Here is a 21,865-nt window from a genome sequence, read left to right on the forward strand (position 1 = left end):
AACAACAAAATATTTTAGTTAATAAATACAATAATTAGTGTCTTAAATGCAATGTATTTGCAATATAAAAAATACATAATATATCGTGAAAAGGAAGAGGCTATTGTGTAAAATAGATTTTATATTTCCTACACCATACTTGTAATTTTTGCAACTTAGTAAACGAAATTTTATTCTTTGTTGAGATTTTAGTTTATCAGAAAAGCGTTTAAAATACTAGAGTCAGTTAAATTGCTAGGCCAAATACAGAAACGATACAATACATTGTCTTGTTTTCCCAACGCACTGTACAACTACCATCAGTAGCATTATCCCAATAGCAAGAACTCGCAGTATGCAGTCCTGCTCCATTTTTTTGCATTATAGTACAAGTCACTAAAACAATTTTTTTAGTTCAACAAAAGATGAATTATTTAACTACAATTACTAAATTGGTTCTTGTGAATTATAAAAATACATACCTATATATTTATATGGCTTTTGAAGTTTTGTAAGATTCCCCAAACATCCTTCGACAACATTCGAGGTCCACTGATTTACTTTGTTATGTTGATAAGCATTTCCCCCAATAGATACTTCAATCGCTTCCTTAATAATTTTGCTTACATCATCGACCACAAATTGGGTCTAAAATATTAAAGTACTCGCTAAACTACTATATAAAGATATTAGTCATTTAAATCAAATGTGAATGTACATGTAAAATAAGCTATCATTATCAAGGTAACAGTCATTTTTGTCATTAAAATAAACATCGTTTATAATAAATAAATATATAAAAAAGCATTAAAATATGAATCTATACTATATGTTCACATATTCTGACAATTCAGAAATAGACACATATTTTATTTGAAAAAGAGAAAAATACTAACCTCTTCTTGCATATCTTCCATCATCTTGTCAAACTTTTAATAAATTGCACACCAATGACTTTTATATTAATCCAAAAATAATTACCCCTTTAATCAAAATACGATTAATAGATTGACATCGCCAATACTGTTAGAATATTAGATCATTTTTAATAATAATACACATTATTACAAATAAAAAATTACATGCTTTATAAATTATATTGGATTAATTATATCTTTTCTCACCTTATATATTTTGCACACAAAAATACCGGTACAAGTATATTATAAGACGTATTGCAGTTTCATCAGCAACACCAAAGAAATATCTAGCGACAACTACCGCAGAATGTAAATTGATTACTGTCGACTGTTGAACATTGCATATTCGTTCAGATGTTTGACATGTCAATTTCAAATAGTTTTAAATTTGAGCAAATAATTCAATATAAAATATAAAGGGTATCTTATCAAACTTAATATTTTATATTCTTTTGTTAATTTAAGTACACCTTCCTTAAAATATTAACTCATGTTTTTATAAATTGTACGGTACACAAAAGAAATTGTATAGGTTAAAATAATTACACGTCACAAACTACTGATTCATTTAAAATATCTTACTTTTATTAAAATATTTATTAGCATTAGTAGTGTTACTAGTATTAATATTAGCCTTAGTGGCAAACAATACAACGTGTTAGTACGTAATATTATTTCGGTATTCAATTAATTAATAACTTTAATAATTCCTTAATTGAGTATCAAATTTATTGCATTAATAATTAGATAATATACAATAATAATAACAAAACTACAGATACCCATACAAATTTTCAATACCATTCAATTAGTATTACTATAATGCTATAATTGCTATTGAAGTAATTTTCAATTTAATGTATATACATACTGATCATCCATGATAGTATTTCTTGTTCTATTACGACACGTATGTATAACTATGCCAAGTAATGTATGTAAAAGAAATCATTGGTTCGAGGATTTTTTATGATTCGTGAAATTTTTATAATTTAAATTACGGCGGTAAATCGATATATTATGTTGACTATCGACAGCACGGTATCATTATAGTGAACATGCCCAGTGTATATTATTAGACATATATACTCGCTGATGTTCAATAGCTTTAGTGAACAACTGTTTATTTTTGCAAAAGTATTGTTATTAAATGAATATTATAAAATTATACATATTTTGAAACAAGTTATGAGATAAGACAAATTTGTGAGACAAGAGATATCATTCATACATGAAACTACATAATAAAAATGTTACGTCAACGTTATACCCGCATGATATTCAAACAAATTTTTGAACATAAAAGTGTTTATAGACCGGTACAGGTTAACGTGACACGTTCGTTTTATGATAACCATGAAGCTATCAGTCACTTTATAAAGTATTTACGTAAACGACAAGTTACTGTTGGAACAAAAGCAGAAGCTTATGGCAAACACGTTTACGGTCCACCACTAGGAATGCTTGTAAAGGTAGAAGCACCTAATTTGCATGATTTTCTTGTATTCCGTCTACAACATTGGTGGAAACGTCAAAAAGATAATTATAAGGAATATGTCGAAAAAGAACAATATAAAAAATATATCTTAGCAGGTCCAGATTTGGCAGCAGCTAAGTATATTATAGAGTGTAGCGGTAAAGTAAGGTTCAAAAATCACAATGAATGGATAGATAAAACTAAGAAGAATGAACTTTCAAAATTGCCAGAAGAATATGATGAAAACTTTATTTTAGAGGAAATAGATTTCAATGGATATCCTATAAGATTTGAACATCTTGATTTTATTTTTAATCTCTATAATTTAAGAACACTAAGCTTCAGAGGTTGTAAAACAATTGATGATTGGTCATTGGATAAATTGTCTGCAGAATTTCCAAAGTTAGAGCATCTTGACGTATCAGAATGTGAAAATGTAACAGAAAGGGGACTAGAAGCACTATATAGAATGCCTAACTTGAAGAAATTAACTGTGACTAATTTTCATGGATCTGCAGCATTCGAATTAACTTGTTTCTTATTAGAAGATGTCAATCCATATCTAAAATGTGAAATTCAACAACCACAATACAAATGTTTACCTGAAAAATAATATATATAAGAAATCTAATTAATAATAATAGTATAATGTACTTTTTAAAGTATAAATTGCTATGTAATGTAAAATTGCAGTATTTACATATTACACATTTTACGCAAAAACTAAGAGTGTTTTATCAATTTGTTTTTTTCTCTACGTCTTTTTACATAATGTAATTCTACTTTGTTTGTGATTCCATAAGCTTTTATATTTTCATTGTCATCTATTAATCTAACATTCTCAAAACATAGATGATACTTTTTCCAAATATGTTTCCAACTTATCTTCTTTTTGACTTTCTCTCTCTTCAGAGATAAATTTGTATGTCGTTTTATAGCTTTCTTGAGATCTACGACTGTAGTGTGGTGAGGGGGTACCTAAAATCATAAAGAATCAATTTAAAATAATCCAAAAATCGTTATATAGATTGTTATCCTAATTTTTCTTTATTTTAATTATCAAACATAGTAAATGTTATATACAAACAATATCAAATGTATAACAACGTAATACAAAATATAAAAAATATATAAAAAGTTATTTGAAAAATGTCTCACCACAATTCCAAGTTTTGGCAATTCTCCACGATTCAAATACAAAGTTATCGCTTGTCCTTGTGCAACTGCAATTTGAGCTTTGAGTTCCTCGATAGTAACATCCGCCGGTAGACCAGAAAGTAACGGATCGCTTTCAATTATATTACGAATTGCTCCTTTTGTTAGCTTGACTAATTCATCGTGATCAAGTTCTGCGCATTTATCAATTATTTCTTCTTTTTTAATCAAATTATTTCCCTGCTCTTCTTTTGATTTAGCATTTTGAAATGTACACTGAATTTTATCCATAATTTCTATATATCGTAATTGAAAATACTGTAAACATTGAATGCATAAAAAAGATATTAAATAATAATAATATTGAGACTTCGTGCTTTGTGTAAATCATGTAATATTCTTAGTTGTATCGTTGTGTATGTGTGTGTGTGTGCGCGCGCGCGCGCGCGCGCATGTGTGTGCAATCAAAATGTGCACATATAAATACATAAAATACCTGTTATACGTAGAAAACATTGAGAAGCGGTCGACTTCCTTTCACACGGAGTTGACGCATGCGCAAATAGTATTTATTAGTGCATTGAGGGCGCGGTTGTCACCGATCAATCTCGGTTGCATTTATATGTGTGTGTAGTTATGTGTATGTATGTATGTATGTAGTTCATCCTGAAATTTTGTGGATATAGCACGCGATACTTAGCTACGTTGTGTAAGTTGTGTTACATTTCGATATTTGCCAAAGTGTGGTGATTATTCGTTATAATTGTACGATCGAACGCACGGAAAAAATTTCCGTGCTAGAGGTCTATTGATATTTAAAAGAATACTGAAATCAAAACATTTATCAAGATGACGATCATCACAAAGGCCATTACTGAGAAGAAGGAACAACCGTTGTTTATTGCGGAGAATTCAGCGGTTAGCACTATTTTGATATTTATCAAACTCTAGCATTAGTGATATTTTAATGTTATTAACGATGAAACATTAATAGAAATAATCGCAGAAATTTTAAATCTAGTTTGCTCTTTATAAATAAATATTCATCATGTCATCGAATTTATCGTTCTCCATGAATTTTATTCATTTTTAATAAATTTATTTGTGTGTAAATGTAATTTTATCTTTGCCTCTTGCATAGTGCTGCGTATTTGATACATTTTATGACGTCGTTTAATAGTTCGTTACACGTATTCACCATTATCGCAGACCAGCGACGATATAGTGGTGGTGGGATTGCAAAATTGATATAGATAGATGAGAGTTCACCTCTAGAAAATTACTGTTCCCATTTAGTTAATCGTTGTGAATATTAAAATGATATTTTTTTCTTCATCAAACATTGTTTTCATCAAAACTCATGAAGTAGGGTTCAGTATAAATAAATATCATTATGTAAACAGGAAAATGGTAAACGGGATGCGGAGGCACAATGCTTGAAGTCCGATGTGGGAGGTCATTATTTTGTTTCTCGGAGAAGCATTTATCGCATTCATGTGACCGCAACATTTTTACTGTTTATCGTTGCATTTATGATTCTGCTAATTGGAGTCATGGGTGGATTATACATATACAGACAATATGCTAGAACACAAATGCACAGATTTAAAACTGGATGGTACAGCATTCCTTATGACAAATCAAGCAAAACACCTTATACCAAAGATGTACTGCACGAAGGCTTGGTAGCAGATTCTAATATAATTGTACAAGGTTTGAGAAGAGCTACAAAACAAGAAGCTATGGATATTATACAAAATATTGACCCTGATTTGATTACAAAAGGTGTGAAGAAAATTACAGAGCAGGAAGCTGCGGATATTATCAAAAATATAAGTAACATAAGAAGCTTCTTCAAGGAACGATTTGAGATCGATTTGGAAAATGAGCACTATGAGAAAATTGATGTGCCAGATTTCCGTGGCGGGCGTCAAGGTCGATTTGTACATGATTTTAACATTGTAAGCATGTTGAAATATGTATTATATAAGGTATCTGACAGAAAGAATATATTACTTTGTATAATTTATTTCTTTATAGAATAAAACTGGCATAATTGATATTGATGGGCAATGTTGCTTTGTGATGCCACTTGATCGTCAAGCAGTTTTACCACCGCGCAATATGTATGATCTTCTCAGAAAAATGTATAATGGTAATTTTCGTATATTTTGTAAAACAAATGAATTCGAATTTGGAAATAAGTAATATAATAATATATTTTTTATTTGTATAATGGTTGCAGGTTATTACGAAGTAGACACAGAAATTGTGCGTAAAACAATGAAAGTGGTCACTCCACCAATCTCTGATTTATCAGTTGTTGGGACATATATAGCTCGTGAATGTCAGGATTTACCAACATATATGTTGACAAAAGTAAATTCAAATGGTCGGTATATTCAATACTATCTAATGATTGTTTAATATTATTGATTGGACTAATGTATATATCTTTATTTTGCAGTTGTTAAACGTAGTATATCAAACGGAGTATTTGGACAATTTGCAGGAAAAAATATCATAGAATTTGACATTTTGAACTTAGAAGATATAAATGCATATAACAAGAAAAGTCCACAAAATTGAACAGAAGGAATTTATAATTATTTTAGAATATTTACCGTTGTAGATCAATGTAAAAATTATATCCAATCCAGCAAACTTAGGTAATTTCTTTGTGAATTGCTACAAATCATATTGCCACCAACTTTATTTTTTTTAAATCCACAAAGAACTACTTATTTTTAAATATACATTCACTTTCAGGACGTTCATTAAGTCTTCCCATCATTTCCTATCTTAGCTCCAAATCAGTAATGCTATAATAAAAATAAGATATGTTAGTTATTGTACATCTGTTTAACATTTTACGAGAGTTTAATTCAGTAGCATGCTGATTATAAATGGCTGATGCGGTTGCAGAACTATTGCATTTTTACATAAACGTGTGTCAAGTACATATCCAACTTAAGTAACAGTGAAATGTCAGTGGTGCTTATTTATAAGGTAGAACTACATTTATTTACTTTTTATGCTTAAATTCTCTGTCGAACGGTTCTAGTAAAATGATAGAGATAATTCATATTAAAATTGTTGTACACTTAATACATAGTCATACAATCGAATGACTAATAATTGTACAAACTAGCACGTTATTTTATAAATCGTATACTAATTCTATAAATCACGGATTTAAATGTTTTTATGAAAAATAATTTACACTTTCACCCGTTTATGAACAGTTGTAGTTTAAGAACTAATTAAAATACGTTTAAACGATATTTGTTCTTTCGTTAGATAATAGTAAATGTGTTGCAGAAACACGTGTTCTATAACACGTATTCTGAAAGAAATTTAACAGTAAAATATGTATTGAAAATGATAAAACATGAATAATAAAGTTACTGTGACCAGGTCAATAATACGAAGATTACGAATTGAAGCATGTGATCGAATAGTTCTACATCAAACTTTCTTCCTGTCATATAACATTCCTGCTATGAATTTTGATTTTATCGACGCTCAATATAAAAGACTTATATAAATTACAAAGAGAGTTAATACATGTGTATTATTTTATCAAACTTGATTGCATATATGTTTTTGTAACATGCGATTGCATGATTATTTAATTTTACAATAAAATGAATAACGATCGTATTTTATTTGCATTTTTAATAGATTTTTAAGCTTTACTGTTTACGAGCAAACCAGCCTCAAGTATGTCTGTCTTTTTTAATTTATTAAATCTTCATATCAATTTTAATAAATTTAAAATAATACTTTAAATTTAATAGGTTTTGTTCCAATGTGATTATAAAATTATAGATATAATCAAAATTTTGGTGATTTCAATTGAATTTCTCTTCCTGGTAATCAGTTTTATTTAAACCATTTGGAGATAATATGAAATTTGTTTTGAAAATCAAAATGATGCGCTATTGTATTACCTATTTGTATTTTATATATATCGCAATCTTTAATATTATTTAAGTTTATTTTTCGTATATTACGAATCATATATTTTCGATTAAAATATACTTTGCTATATGAATACTGATTATTCATTGTTCTTTAACATATAGATGGTGCTGCAATCTAATTATACGCAGATCATTAAAAATTATAATTCTTTCATTGACAATATGAATTTTTATTTTAAAATATATGTGAATGTAAAATATATGTGATCGAATTTTTCTAGAGCATTATTGTATTTATAATTAATAAATATGTAAAAGTAAATAGTAATGATTGCAGAAGTTTTCATGTTGAAAACTAACAAAGTATCGTACATAACAACGTATTATATTAGTTACCAGAATTATAATTAAATTGAAATCTCGAATAAATGTCTACAGCATATTTAACATATTTTGGCAAAAATGATTTTTAAGTTACATTGTTCCATAAGTTTTAAACTCCTCGCGTGCTTCTTATGTTTATTACATTACATCACCTTCTGGCGAAATATCTGCAGCAAGTTTGCGTGTACGAAGACGACCGACAAGAATCGTAGATTAACGTCTATAGTCTATACAAATGAGGAGCAAGAAACGTAATAATATAAATTTTCAAGCATTCTTTACACAAAAAGCAAACTGTTTCTAATAAACGTTTTCGAATAGAATTTTTTTCCCCATTTCACTTTTCTTTGCTCGTTTATCTTTAACCGTGATTTTTGAAAAAAACTCTCAATAGGCAAACTTGAAAGCAAAAAGCATACACGAAACAAAACGGCGCTTGCTCAGGTTCGCAGAGTGGCTGGGCATGCCTAGTAGCGATGCGACAGGAACGTGAAGTTGGAGGAACGCCGTTGGTAGGAATCTCGTTAAAATAAAACTTCGATTTTCTGTTGCTTTGTACGTACACTATCGCTCGGGAATTATTCTCAGTGGTGGCGCAATAGCGAAGTGCCGTCGGAACGCGGTGTCTGCAGTCAAGTCAGTCGCTTTGCCGGCTGTTAGTGTTGTTGGTGCATCGTCGAGAGTGGCCTCGCTCCGAGAGGCACAGGATATTGATTTGCACGCTGTCTCGTACGATTTTCAATTCAGGATCAACCGTGGTGCTTCTCGTACCCCTTGAAACGAGTAAGGTACTTATTTATTCTCGTGCACCACATGCAATTTCATCTTAACAGAAGAAATCTCGAATAAATTTCCAGCTATTTTGTTAAAATCACTGGGTATTTTGTACAAAATATATATGAGGGAACTGGATTGGGATTGGATCAAAAGATTGTGATATTTTTATATATTGTCTCAGCTGGATCGTGGTATTAGTAAAACATAGGATATATTGATCGTCACGATTGTAATTGTGATATAAAGGGATATAAAGAGTCGTGATAGTGGAACATCAAAATGCATCGAATTTTGCATAGTTATAGTATAGTAATATCTTATTTGGTTTCGATATCTAATAATAACTTAAAATGGTCGTGGTATTTATCTTTTAAAACATTAACTCGTAGGTTTTTGTTATATGTATATAAAGTGACGATGTGACATTCGAGCATGAAAGATTCATCGGGGCGTTTTACGCGGTTCTGGATGTAATATTGATCGTGACACGTTGCACATAGGTATAAATGATCGTTGTTGTGGCACTCGCGTATCCCTATAGCGGAAGGTTGCGGTTGTCGGAGCTGTAACACGTGCGACTCGAAGACAAGGAGGCCGTCCAAGCAATCTCGTGCATCTTTGAAACAAAGAACCTTGTCGTATTAATTCGGTGTAAGTTCTTTAACAAAGAGACTGACCGTGGTTCGTAGCATGACTCTCAGATGCAAACATCGTTCGTGGCGTGTTTTTGTTGGCTTCGAAATAGAAAAGACTGGCCGTGGCATTTAAATGCGCCAGAATTTAATAAAATTTAAGAAAGTTTGGTTCGATATGCGAATAATTGATACGATTACGTCGTCAACCCTTAAAATGCTAAGTATTGATCGCTACACTTTGTGCGAGTCAGAAATAAAGCTGCTGATTGTGTTACCTTACATAATTTTGAACCGCCAGAGAGTAATCGTTCTACATAGAAGTTGACTTTCCTATATGTAAAATAGAAAATAAAATTAATCTTCTTTGGTGCAAAAGTAGCGACGTTATTCTCGTGGAAACGTTCTTACCCTGAGTAGAAGAACAGTACGCGATATAATTGGTCTTTTCATATTCGATATACATATAAGGATACTGATCATCGTGTTATCTTTTGCAGTTCCGAGGTACGGGTACCAGAACTCAGCGAACAGACTGGGTGACGCTGGATCATGGATGTTACACTTTTGCTGTTAGCTCTGGGTGTTATTGCTGCGATGTTCGGTGTTGTGGCGACGAGGTTCGGTTTCCCTGGGTTCAACAAGATTGCCCAGGTCGCGCTTGCTTTGGCCTTACTTCCAGTTATCTGCAAATTTCATCGGAAGCTATATATCATTTGCAAAGTTCTACCTCGTGACCTGAAGTAAGTCCTAAATCTATTATTATCGATCGACTGCTAATTTTAAGGCATTCGTGGAGAGTTTGAAAGTGTAACAATGAACATAATGCAGGAACGTACAAAACACCCAAATTATAGTGCTCGTTATAAGATTTATTACGGTATGTAAAATAATTCTATATCTAGAGCCCATCTTTTTTATATTGGCGAAAATATAAATTTTCATAAAGTTATCAACGTTACATACGGAAACTGATAGGATCGAAGTAGAGAAAACTTTTCACCAAATATTGGAAATCGTTGAATGCCGATAATTGATGAATCGTATTGAATGTATCAGACAGCGAAAATTATATAGTATTCGTTAACAACTCTTTCTGACTGCGTCAGAGGTTATTCAGGAGGTAGTAGTAAGATATCACTTAAAAATACGATGAGAAAGTGTTGAAACTTTTAGGAAAATGAATATTTATTTATATAGCTATATCGATCTCGGTTTAAAGTGCATAAGGTCTTCGCGAGACTATTGTACGACAAGCTTTATTACTAGAAAAAGTTCACGTCTGGAAATTTATACTATGAATCTCTTTGGATGTGCTATATTTCGTAGCCTTACCATGTGCAGGTCATTCGCTGCGTTTATGAAGTATTTATAAAAGCAATGTTCATTAGTCTAGACTAAACATTTCACAGTTATCGCGTAACTATATAATATTTCGTTTCCTTGTGACCGTTTAATTTATTTTTTATTACGTTAACGCGTAAAACAGCGAATTTTATTTTCTCTCTGTTTGCAACATTTATTTATTCAAAAATCTACTTATCATATTTTTTCCTATAATCTTTATACATTATATTTATCATGTAGTAAGAAGGAGAAAGCTCACTAATAAAGGAATAATGACAAAGAAAAATATAGGAAGCTCGGTTCTCTGTACGCTTGATCTCAATAACTCAACATTCATATCGCGGCTCCTTATCAGCTTTTTATCACCTGCTTCGCTCTACACAAAGTCATTACCAGTACCTTCGTAGAGCCTTTTTGATTGTTTTTCAAACGTTTCGCTTTCGTTCGCGACGAGAAAGTACTTGCTCATACCAGATGCGTTTCTTCAATCATCAACGGTCACTGACCTGCGTAAGGCTACGCTCGTTGGCTAAAAAGACCGTTAGAGAAAAGAAATGCTTACTTTGGTAAATATGCTCGTATCTATTCGTTTTTCTGTACGTATATGTCGCAAAAGTAATGCACACGTTACTCGATAGTGATATCGGCAAAGTGATATCGATAGTGTCAGTATCGAGAGCAGAACGCGGAATTATTTGTCTAATGCGAGAAACATAGTTCCGTTACCATCGATGGTTAAATGAAGTTCGATTGCGGAATACAAAGGTTAACGGAGTAGATTAGAGAGGGATGATTTGATAGAATATTTGAAGATCAAACAAGATGTGAGAAGAGTATGGAATTGTTATTGGAGAAAAATGGATCGTATCTCTCTCTCTCTCTCTTTCTCTCTGCTGCTATTACATCTCGTAATAAATACGTTCCTCGCACTTTTCTGTACCCAAGAGTTGTCTGTATCCGTTGCATTGTGTCGACGCATAATAGTATTAGTCAGTTGAGCGTATTTGTAAAAGTTGATACAAAGCTGATCGAGTACAATTTTCTGTATGACAAAGGCTTAAGAGGCGGGAAGAAACGTATTTTTCTATTTAGTATTTTTAATAGCTTTTAATCTAGCGATATGAGATCAATCAGTAGAAAAAGTAGAGGTAAATTGCGTTATAAAATATGAAATGACTCGAAAAGGAAGATGCTTCTGGTATTATCTTGTTATCACTGAGATTTTTATCAAAAGCTCCTGTCTTGTTGTGTTTCGCGATTATTTGCTAATTACATATATACTTTGCAAATCAAAGAATCGTAAATACGAGCGTAGAAATCTCGTCGGATCTATCCTAAGTCTATTTTAATACCATTTGTTGCTCCTGATCGGAATTAGCAGCGATTATGTTCTCGCATCACTATATACGATATACACGAGGTAATGAAAAAAGATGAATTTTCCTATTTGTCCAGTAGATAGCTGAACTATTTAAATACGTATACACATACTACTAACTAGTACACAAGATTTTATATAACTACTTGTTATAATTGACATCGTAGGATGAACATCAAAGCTTGTTATTACTGGAAAAGGTGCACGTACGCGCATCGCACTTCCTGTGACTGATAAAAATTCCAAAGTTCAATCAATGTGTATCTTTGGCCATGCGATAATGTCATTTAAACTAACTTATCACTGACAAACAAATTTGAATCGGTTGTAAGTTTTACTTGTTTTCTCATAATTGTTCAAAGTTCAAACGTTATATACGATGTCCCATCAACGGCGTCTCGATAAATGATCATTCACATTAAAACGTGTTATGTCTATGATATGAAACGTAATATAAATAGTAGCGTAAACAGCAATGAAATTTTACCGTCCAATAAAATCGTAGGTAAATGTTTGCGTATAATCGCAGTTCCTGTATCATTCTAAATATTTGTTTCAAATAAACGACACAAGCGATCTTGAATTTTATAATTTTCTGTACGATAGAAATAGAATATTTTGGTGAAAAAATAGAGAACACAGCGTTAAGCGAAGTGAAATGTTTCGATCTTAATTATCGAAGCTGAAGAAGTTGGATAATTTTCAACTTTGAACGATGGGAATTCGAAGAAAAAATATACGACATTAAAAACATAGGAGGACAAAGGGTAATGAACCGACAGTTCTAAATATGATTAAAATCCGAAGAAGACATAGAAAATAGAAAGCGAACGAGGGAGAATGGATTATACAGTGTTGAGTATTTATAATTAGAATTTTAAGACATAAGATGGATAGCGGAAGGGAGTATGCAAGCCTGGAGGTCTAAAAGAAATAAATCTAACATCTTCTTTCGTTTACAAGTATTTGATGAAAAATCAAGATTTATACAGGGGACTTTAAGCAACGTTTTAACTCTATGTTCCTATTTCGAGTATAAAATTTCGAGTTTTTAAATCCGACATGATTACGTATCTTCGCAATTTTTCATGATTAAATTTCACAGAGAAAACTGGATAATATAAGGCATAGACAACGAAGGAAAGTAGATTATCTAAATTTAAGTTTCCTTAGAATTCCAAAAAAAAAAAAAAAAAGTAAAATGTACAAGGCATAGATAGATAAGAAATTTTTCAATTTTAAATATTTTGCAATGAAATTAGAAGATAAGAATATGCAACTCATTAGACGATAAGAAAAAGTAGGTCGTCTTTTGTTAGACGCATTACGTACATACGTATATTAGATATAGACTACCAACATATCGCAACATACGTATATGTTTACAATTTCTTTATTAAATCGTTTCGAACATTGTTGACTTAGTCGTAATTTTAAAATTGCGCTCAATATTGTATGTGCGAATAGAACTAATTTATATTAATTATAAGTTTAGCAGTATGCCATTAATTAGTAGCGTATTCTATCAATGCGAGTAAATTTACTTCTTAGTAGAAAATGAATTTGTTATCTATCGATTTCTAGTCGAACTGTTACCTTCGTCTTTTTTTTCTTTTTCTATCTAAGATACGATACGATGTAATATCTTCGTTACCAACTTTTCTAGTATACAAAGCGTTCCTAGTATATTGTACTGTATTACTTACTGTAGGCGTTATCTAGCAACTTTTATCATTACTGATGTTAATGACACTAGTTTTTACCTTTTCGTTAGTATTTACATACATACTTTTAGCTTATCAAATCTAACAATTAAATACGATGCATGTAATCCGAAAAGATTACGAGGAACTCCGAAAAGATAATACAATTGATGACATTTTTTTTTTTTTTTTGATAAAATCGTAGGCAAAGTTAAACTTTAATTCTGTAGAGTTCCCGGATCTTGCAAATTCGCTAAAATATTTTTCTGATAAATATGTTTATTTGGGGAAATTAGCAAGGTTCGATTCATGCTTCGTGAAATTAAAACAGATAAATGTTATCTTGTTTGTGCAAATATTTTTTTGAATGAACGTAATTGCGTCAGTGTGTACGTAAAAAATTAAGATCAATTTTTTTTTAAGGCATCGTAGTATCGAAAAAACGCGATAAACGCGAAACAAAAATTTATACGACGACTTTAAATTGCAAATGCAATAAACATATAGCTAGAAGAGAGATTCAAGCTTTTCGATAAAAATATATAATTTTATCAAACTCTTAATCTCGTGAAAAATTATCTTTATAATTTTCAGATTCCTGTATCGTGCTGTTACGGCAGAAATCGAAATAAAAGGGCAACGTCGAAACAATATGACCGTCGTGAAGGTTTTTAAGAAAAGAGTGGATCGTTATCCTAACAAGCCTTGCTTCTTCTTCGAGGATCAAGTTTGGACTTATTCCGACGTACGTACATATGCAACATGCGAGCTCGATAATTTCGATCGTGGACGTTAATTTCTTATTTGTCGATTATTTAAATCTTTCGGTTTTCTTTAAAGAGCATCGAAGCAGAGGAAGATTACATTTTCGTTTATATGTCTGCAGGAATCTTGTCCGTTGAAAATAATTTTCATTTGTTCTAAAACACGAATACACCTGTAGTAGTGTATAAAAATGTTGTAAATTAATTCAATTAATTCCTTAAACAGAATTATAGAGAGCCAGAGACAGGTATTTCGTGCATCATTACAGATTCAAGTGAAAAAACGTCTCTGTTTATTTTACTCTCCTTTTTTATTTATTATTTATTATTTGCAACTAGTACACCGAATATAACGATTGGTTATTTTTTCTCTTTCATCTGCAGATATAAGAGACAATAAGAGGATAATGTTTAAAAATTCAAACTTGCAGATTAACAAATATAGCAACCAGATAGCATATATTTTTCAAAAAGCTGGTTACGTAAAAGGAGATGCTGTGGCCTTAATGATGCCCAATAGACCAGAATATGCCGCGATTTGGCTTGGCCTGGGAAAACTCGGTGTCGTTACCGCACTGATCAACACGAATTTGCGTCTCCAGTCTTTGATTCATTGTCTTCGTATCGCTGAAGTGAAGAGTATCATTTACGTGGAAGAATACTCGTCTGGTAAATATGACATGGACGTGATTTATCTTGCAACAATTACAACGTGATAAAGAAAGGGGAAAAAGGCAATCGAAGGAACGAGACATCACAAAGAAATCGTTATTTAAGATGTAGAACAATTATTCAGTAAAGATCATTGTTAATGGAATTGGAGATAACTTGCTATCTTTAACGTTTAATTTATTACAAAATGTGATTTTCTTTGATTACACGTGTTTATTTTAGTCGAGTGTGAAAGGTTGTTTAAATAACAGAGGGTGAGGGAGGGAACTGTAAATCAAGTGCTTGTTCAGCCATTGAGATCATTAAAATAAAGTTGAAGAGACATTTCGGTATATTCTTCCAACGATTGTGTGTAAATCGTAGTATAAATTATCGAATTTTCTACGTCAGAAATAACGATGATCATAGAAATGTAGGTAGCACAAGAATTCGGACAAATATATAAAAATTAAATTGTTTTCTTAGCCGTCGATGACATTATGGACTCGATCCAGGGAATCGCGAGATACAAAGTATGTTTCAAGTCTGAAACCTGTGAGAACGGAGTGTACGATTTGAACAAACTTATATCGGAAGCCAGCACGAATGAGCCTGTCGTGAAAGACGAACCCAATTACCGGGATAAGCTGCTATACTTTTACACAAGCGGTACCACTGGTTTACCGAAAGTTGCAATAGTTCTCAATTCGAGGTAAGAACCCATATTCTTTAAATCTTTCCCTCAAATGTAGCGAAACGAGGCTTTTATCCTGTTACCTTTAGTTCAATTAAAAGAGGGTGATTGGCTTACTTGGTATTATTTATAAAGTTATTATTTCGAATCGTGTTAAATATAATCGTTAGTTTTGAAAGTATAGTTATAGTTTTAAAAATATCAAGCAAGCGAAACACATTCTGTATGACGCGGTTTGATTTTTTTTTTGCATTGAACTTTAACTAAAAAGTGGTCAAGGTTGATAGTATCGTTAGATACTATACCCTAGAATTTACTATAATCTTTAACACAAAAGTTGATTTATTATGTAAATATATCGACCCTCCGTACCTAGGTCGGTCTTGAACGACAAAATTAAGACAACGCTTTAGAGACTTAAAGTCAGATCAACGGTATTCCTTTTAATGGTATTATATGGCGATTGAGTAAATCTCCTGATTACGATTAACTTTGTAACATAATTATAGAACCGATAATTCCAGGTCTGGATAATTGTATTATCTAAAATCTAATAAACAATATAATTCGAACGAAACTCTAAAGAGAAAAATTATTGTAGAAAAGGAAATAAAATTTTAAAGGTAGAAATGATTGTACATGCATGAAACATTGAACGTTTCATTTATTGGACATTTTACTGCTACAAATAATTATCATTTCTAGTGTGGTAAATTAATTTATTGTTAGCAAATAAAATATTTTTAACCAAGTTTTTTTCTACGGATAACGGTATCGTTGGAAATATTTTATCGAAAATATGTAATTTTCCATTCTGCTCGTTATACAATATATAAAAAAACAGATAACGAGCTCGACTTGTACTGTTAGAGCAATTTTTAGTAAAGGTTTTTAAACTTTCATTTATGCTTAGACAGAGTTCCGTGTACAGAATGAATTATCTCCCTGCTGAACGTATAAATGATCTATAATCCTCTCAGGAAAGCCTTACGACTCGTCGAGAATGAGATTACATGTAAATGTAGTCTCTTTACCCAGAGACTGCTTCCTGTCTGCCTGCATTATGACTGTTTTATGCTACTAATAAAATACCCTAGCTCCTGTCCATGTCAACTTTCATTTCGATTTATCGTTAATTCTTTTGGATGAAATAAAGAAGCAATTTAATTCAATCATACGTCATATATTAATTTTGAACATGGCTTGCAATGAAAAAGTATATAGAAAGATTTTAAGAATTTCTTTCTATTTTAGATTCCTACTTTTTATAAATATTTTATTTCTGCTAACATTCTTTAAAACTATTTCAATTTCAAGCTCGTCAGATGAGATTACATCAAATCAGACAATAACGCTTTGAGTGATTACTATTTATCATATAAAAGTACTATTTGTTTTATAAATAATTGAAACAACGTTAATCATTTCGTTGTACTTTATGATACATAGAATAAAAATAATAACGTAACGTATGTGTTACAGATACTTGCTGGTCGTAATGCCCTTTAATTTGGTGGGCTTGAGATCGGGTGATATCCTATACAATCCAAATCCCTTGTACCATACTGCTGGTGGAATGCTTGGAGTAGGTTTCGCAATTCTGAAAGGTATACCAACCGTGTTAAGGACCAAGTTTTCAGTGTCGGCTTATTGGACAGATTGCATCAAATATAATTGTACCGTAGGTGATTTACAACATTTTTATACTGTATAGCGATCTCAGTGAAATTAATGCTTACAAAATTGGATTTTCAATTCGCTCATTTTCGTCACGATATCCGTTAGTCTCTCCAAAGCAGAAGGAACGGCTTATAAACGAGAATAAATTAGTATATTGCGCTATACAGATTTGAGTCATTTTGCTATATGTAAAATTACATATTCGACGTTATTTTGTTCCTAAACTTTATGAAAAATAATTAATTTACTGATATCGTTAATACCTCTAAAACATCCAAATTATATTAAGTGTTTTCATTACTGATTAATTTGCAACAATTGCATAATTTATAAGAGAATATTTTGTATTATTAATGCGTTTTTAATTATTAAGTTAGTGCACGGCGTAGTGTAACAATTGATTGGACATTGTGCAATTTTTAAATGTAATAGCCCGTTCCTATCAAATTGTAATTTTGTTTGTTAGGCAGCACAATACGTCGGTGAAATGTGTCGTTACTTGCTGAATGCACCCCCCAAACCGGAAGATAATGCGCATCGTTTGAGACTCATGTTTGGAAATGGCATGAGGCCGCAGATTTGGGGCGAATTTGTCAAACGCTTCAACATTAAACGAATTTCCGAATTCTACGGATCTAGCGAGGGCAATGCTAACATTGGTAACATTCAATATTTTAATTATATATCTAGGAACGTTATGTAAAAACATTTGGAAAATTTTATTCTTATATTTTATTCAATTTCTTCTCTTTTATACTTTATTCAATTTCGAATTTCGATCATATTTTATATTGTAATCAATTTTACTTACTTATAGCATTCAAATAAAATTGTAACAACAAATCATAAGCTGATATTCCTTATTGTAATTTTTATATTTAATTCTTACAGTAGAGATTCTTAAATAATTCGTTATTGTTGTATTACAGCTAATTTAGACGGTCGAACTGGCGCCGTCGGTTTTGTGCCACTAATCGTGCCACGAGTGTTTCATCCTCTAGCAATTATCCGCGTAAATAACCAGACATACGAGCCTGTTAGAGGAACCAATGGCTTATGTATAAGAGCAGAAACAAGTAAGAATTTAACTTTGATATTAAACAATTCATAACGGATGCGAAAGCAAACTTTGCTGAAATATTGGTTTTGTCGTGTTAAATTTATTTTTGTAATACACTTAATACGAAATTCTACTTATTTTCTCTGCAAAACTATCTTTTTTTTTTTTTTGATAGATGAGCCAGGCATGTTCATAGGATTAATAAAAGAAGGAGACGCGTTAAGAGAGTTCAATGGATATCTGGATAAAGAAGAATCGAAAAGAAAAATAATACAAGATGTGTTTGTGAAAGGTGATAAGGCCTTTCTAACAGGTGAGTTGTACTTTAATAACTGATAATATACGCAGTCGTAAAAGGACCTTCGTCCAATCAAATGTTCGTTTAAATAAAAGTCTTTACCACCAACGATTTTCTCTTAAGATAATTTCTATTTTCTGAAATTCTTTTCTTAGGTGATATTTTAGTAGAGGATGAATGCGGTTATATCTATTTCAAGGATAGAGTAGGCGACACGTTTAGGTGGAAGGGAGAAAACGTTGCTACTGCAGAAGTGGAGGGAGTTATCAGTAATATTGCAGGAAAAAGAGACGCTACCGTTTACGGAGTTCAGGTTTGTTAACAAAAATAATTATATCCGCTTTTAATATAACATTAATACATAGATAATTTTAATAAAAGACGTAGTTAATTACTATGTAAAACTTGTCACACTTTTTTATATATAAAGTTTGACTTGTACTTTAAATCTAAAAACGTGAATTAATTTTAATATCACCGAAGGTGCCTGGAATGGAAGGAAGGGCAGGAATGGCAGCGATAGTTGACCCAGACAGCCTTCTGGATTTCAAAGCTCTTGCAGAAGGTTTAGAGAAAGCACTGCCAGCATACGCTAGACCAATCTTCTTGCGAATTGTGAAAGAACTGGAAATAACAGGGACATTTAAGTTGAAGAAGATGAACCTTCAAAAGGAAGGTTTCGATCCGAGCAAAATTCAAGACAAGATGTACTTCTTATCCGGTAACAAAGAATACGTCGAAATCACACCAGAACTTTATCAAGAAATTATTTCCGGATCGAGAAAGTTCTAGTTGTAACATTAACGCTTGGCGAGCGACACTCAATTGTCGAATATACTTGTAAAACGAGTACATATATAACTTTTTTTACAACATGAATATGACTTTCTGCACGCGCCTTGTAGATACAATGCATAGGATATTATGTAATAACATCAGGCATGTTAAACCATAGAATTATAGGCGGATGTTTTTTGAACTTATGAAAAGAAGGGGAGAGAGTTATTTTTACGAGGGCTCAAAAATAGGAAAAAGAGATAAGCGAAAAAGAAATTACATTTTTGTCATCAACGACGGGAGACGAATATGGTGACATGTTCCTGTTTATTTTATAAATACTGTGTATATTTTTAATCAAACGAAACGGTCCGTAGTATAAGACAAAATTGGCATTGTAGGTAGGAAGATAGCAACGAATAAAGTCATTCTTAACACGTAATGCTGATTTTTCATCAGAAATACCTTATTTAAGCATATAGAAATTTCTCAGGTCTTTAGATAATTCTACCTGCGACTATAAAACAATCAAAAAGAAATAAATTACTTACGTCTGCAGTATTTAGATTACATGTAATTTGTCACCTCGTATATCGTTTGCAAATTTATTATTTATACGTATATGTTTATTGAATTTGCACTCGTCCCATTTGCGTTTATACCAAAATGCCGATAGATTAAAAACAAAATGTGAATATACACGATGATTAAGCATAATATTATATGTAAGCTCAACTTATTCTACTAGCTCCGTCAAGATATGATAGATGTATATAAGTTTGTTAAAAAGAATTGACATTTAATCAAACATAATTTCACTTCCACTCTAAACTACTTAAAAGTAATACATAGTTTGTTGTACTTAGAAGTCTGTATTTGTATACATATATGTTTTAATAGCGCACTACATTGTCCATATACTCGACCAAAGTAATGGTGCAACTAATTATTTTAAATAATATTTATTTTAATGAAATATTAAATTTTTGTTTTTCTGTATGTATAATCTTCGTAGATTTGATACTTAAAATATCGTATAGACGTTCTCGATTCTGAAATATCTGAACAATATTCACGTTAAAATTTGTATAGACGATTGATAAAATTAAATTACGTATTTTACAAAATTTTATCAGTGATCTTATTAACTAATTAATTTGTTATTTAATAACTGTTTAACGATTTGTGAACAAAGACTCTGTTTATATTTTTATATATAAAAAAAATTGCAGTTGTATTCAATATCTGATAAATCTAAAAATTAGTATTTCAAAATGATATACGTCGTAAAACTTTCCTGATTTGAATATCATTTGGAAATTAAAGTACTTTAAATTACTAGTTTTATTATTTATTAGATATTACCGACTTGTATATTATTAGTCAATATGGTATTGATATAGATTGTTGTAAATAAATAATTACACTTTATATAACGTGCGACAATCTGATTTATTCCTTAGTGTCACATCATATTATTAAAGTATTATCTTCAAACTTGAGGATAATTTCTTTTACTAATTTAACATTGTGTTCGAGACGGAATGTTTTATAATAATATAGCAGTCTAAAGAAAAAGAAATTAAAATAAAGTCCTGAAAATGTAGTGAATTGATCAAATTAATCTGACGTAGAATATTCAAGTCTAAAGCCTAAATTCACAAAATTTGGTAATAAGTAAAAATTTTAATTTCCCGAAATAATTTTCTTACATACTTGCCTGCTTAAATAAGATACAATATAATATCTGTAGTTTCTATTTATATAATTATAAATTTTATTATTGGTAAAATAATTTCACAAGATGCACAAAATTATTATGTACTGTAGACGAAGGTAACAACCATTCGATATAGACATAGGTGAAAAATTAAATAAATCATTTTATCAGATTTTATTAATGAGTTATTTCACCCCGTCTGCTTTAATTATTCATATAGAAACGTCATCTTATTATTTACAAACATGAACATGACACAATTGCAATATTCATATCACAAATAATAATTATGGTAATTACAAATAGCTTCGATATTAACGGAGCTAAAACAAGTTTTCCCTAATTTTTATAACCGATCTGCGGCTATATCTAGACGATACTAAATTCCTTTAAAAGATCTAATTTGTTTACATCATATAACGATGACGCAATTATTTCATACTTTTTAAGTCATATCAACTTGCTTCAACTTACATTCATTAAATATGAAATAGATGATAATATACATAATGCAATATAATACTTATATGCAAAATTATCGTA

The 21,865-nt window shown here is 31.0% G+C and overlaps 5 protein-coding genes across 11 annotated transcripts; 3 read left to right on the forward strand and 2 right to left on the reverse strand.

Annotated features, from left to right (window-relative positions):
• Positions 1–34: 34 nt before the first annotated feature.
• On the reverse strand, positions 35–1,954 carry LOC117242809 (dynein light chain Tctex-type). Of its 2 annotated transcripts, XM_033509754.1 has the most exons (5): positions 1,771–1,954; positions 1,104–1,196; positions 876–962; positions 462–627; positions 35–375 (listed from the first exon to the last, which is right to left on the reverse strand). In XM_033509754.1, the coding sequence occupies exons 3-5, from the start codon at positions 897–899 to the stop codon at positions 227–229; spliced, it is 339 nt and encodes a 112-aa protein (XP_033365645.1). In that variant the 5' UTR covers positions 900–962; positions 1,104–1,196; positions 1,771–1,954; the 3' UTR covers positions 35–226. The 2 variants fall into 2 exon arrangements, with proteins under 2 accessions (XP_033365645.1, XP_033365646.1); XM_033509755.1 differs by lacking the exon at positions 1,104–1,196.
• A 41-nt stretch (positions 1,955–1,995) lies between these two features.
• LOC117242807 (distal membrane-arm assembly complex protein 2) lies at positions 1,996–3,367 on the forward strand. The gene has a single exon (XM_033509750.1). The coding sequence runs from the start codon at positions 2,150–2,152 to the stop codon at positions 2,987–2,989; it is 840 nt and encodes a 279-aa protein (XP_033365641.1). The 5' UTR covers positions 1,996–2,149; the 3' UTR covers positions 2,990–3,367.
• On the reverse strand, positions 3,092–4,138 carry LOC117242808 (U11/U12 small nuclear ribonucleoprotein 25 kDa protein-like). 2 transcript variants are annotated; one of them, XM_033509753.1, is made up of 3 exons: positions 4,028–4,138; positions 3,535–3,849; positions 3,092–3,354 (listed from the first exon to the last, which is right to left on the reverse strand). In XM_033509753.1, the coding sequence occupies exons 2-3, from the start codon at positions 3,820–3,822 to the stop codon at positions 3,100–3,102; spliced, it is 543 nt and encodes a 180-aa protein (XP_033365644.1). In that variant the 5' UTR covers positions 3,823–3,849; positions 4,028–4,138; the 3' UTR covers positions 3,092–3,099. The 2 variants fall into 2 exon arrangements, with proteins under 2 accessions (XP_033365644.1, XP_033365642.1); XM_033509751.1 differs by lacking the exon at positions 4,028–4,138 and having other exon boundaries at positions 3,535–3,963.
• Positions 4,128–6,973, forward strand: LOC117242806 (integral membrane protein 2B). 3 transcript variants are annotated; one of them, XM_033509749.1, is made up of 7 exons: positions 4,129–4,449; positions 4,935–5,244; positions 5,317–5,492; positions 5,572–5,686; positions 5,777–5,923; positions 5,999–6,200; positions 6,301–6,973. In XM_033509749.1, the coding sequence occupies exons 1-6, from the start codon at positions 4,381–4,383 to the stop codon at positions 6,118–6,120; spliced, it is 939 nt and encodes a 312-aa protein (XP_033365640.1). In that variant the 5' UTR covers positions 4,129–4,380; the 3' UTR covers positions 6,121–6,200; positions 6,301–6,973. The 3 variants fall into 3 exon arrangements, with proteins under 3 accessions (XP_033365638.1, XP_033365639.1, XP_033365640.1); XM_033509747.1 differs by having other exon boundaries at positions 4,128–4,449; positions 4,935–5,492; XM_033509748.1 differs by lacking the exon at positions 6,301–6,973 and having other exon boundaries at positions 4,128–4,449; positions 4,935–5,492; positions 5,999–6,204.
• A 1,237-nt stretch (positions 6,974–8,210) lies between these two features.
• LOC117242805 (long-chain fatty acid transport protein 1-like) lies at positions 8,211–20,734 on the forward strand. Of its 3 annotated transcripts, XM_033509744.1 has the most exons (12): positions 8,211–8,353; positions 8,430–8,629; positions 9,751–9,993; positions 14,273–14,423; positions 14,874–15,111; positions 15,580–15,805; positions 17,270–17,468; positions 17,934–18,126; positions 18,397–18,543; positions 18,703–18,840; positions 18,981–19,138; positions 19,309–20,734. In XM_033509744.1, the coding sequence occupies exons 3-12, from the start codon at positions 9,803–9,805 to the stop codon at positions 19,615–19,617; spliced, it is 1,950 nt and encodes a 649-aa protein (XP_033365635.1). In that variant the 5' UTR covers positions 8,211–8,353; positions 8,430–8,629; positions 9,751–9,802; the 3' UTR covers positions 19,618–20,734. The 3 variants fall into 3 exon arrangements, with proteins under 3 accessions (XP_033365635.1, XP_033365636.1, XP_033365637.1); XM_033509745.1 differs by having other exon boundaries at positions 8,250–8,624; XM_033509746.1 differs by lacking the exons at positions 8,211–8,353; positions 8,430–8,629 and adding an exon at positions 9,571–9,677.
• The last annotated feature ends 1,131 nt before the right edge of the window (positions 20,735–21,865 follow it).

The sequence above is a fragment of the Bombus vosnesenskii genome, unplaced genomic scaffold (assembly GCF_011952255.1).
Source record: "Bombus vosnesenskii isolate JDL3184/JDL3185 unplaced genomic scaffold, Bvos_JDL3184-5_v1.1 scf7180000016279, whole genome shotgun sequence".
Classification (NCBI taxonomy): Eukaryota; Metazoa; Arthropoda; class Insecta; order Hymenoptera; family Apidae; genus Bombus; species Bombus vosnesenskii.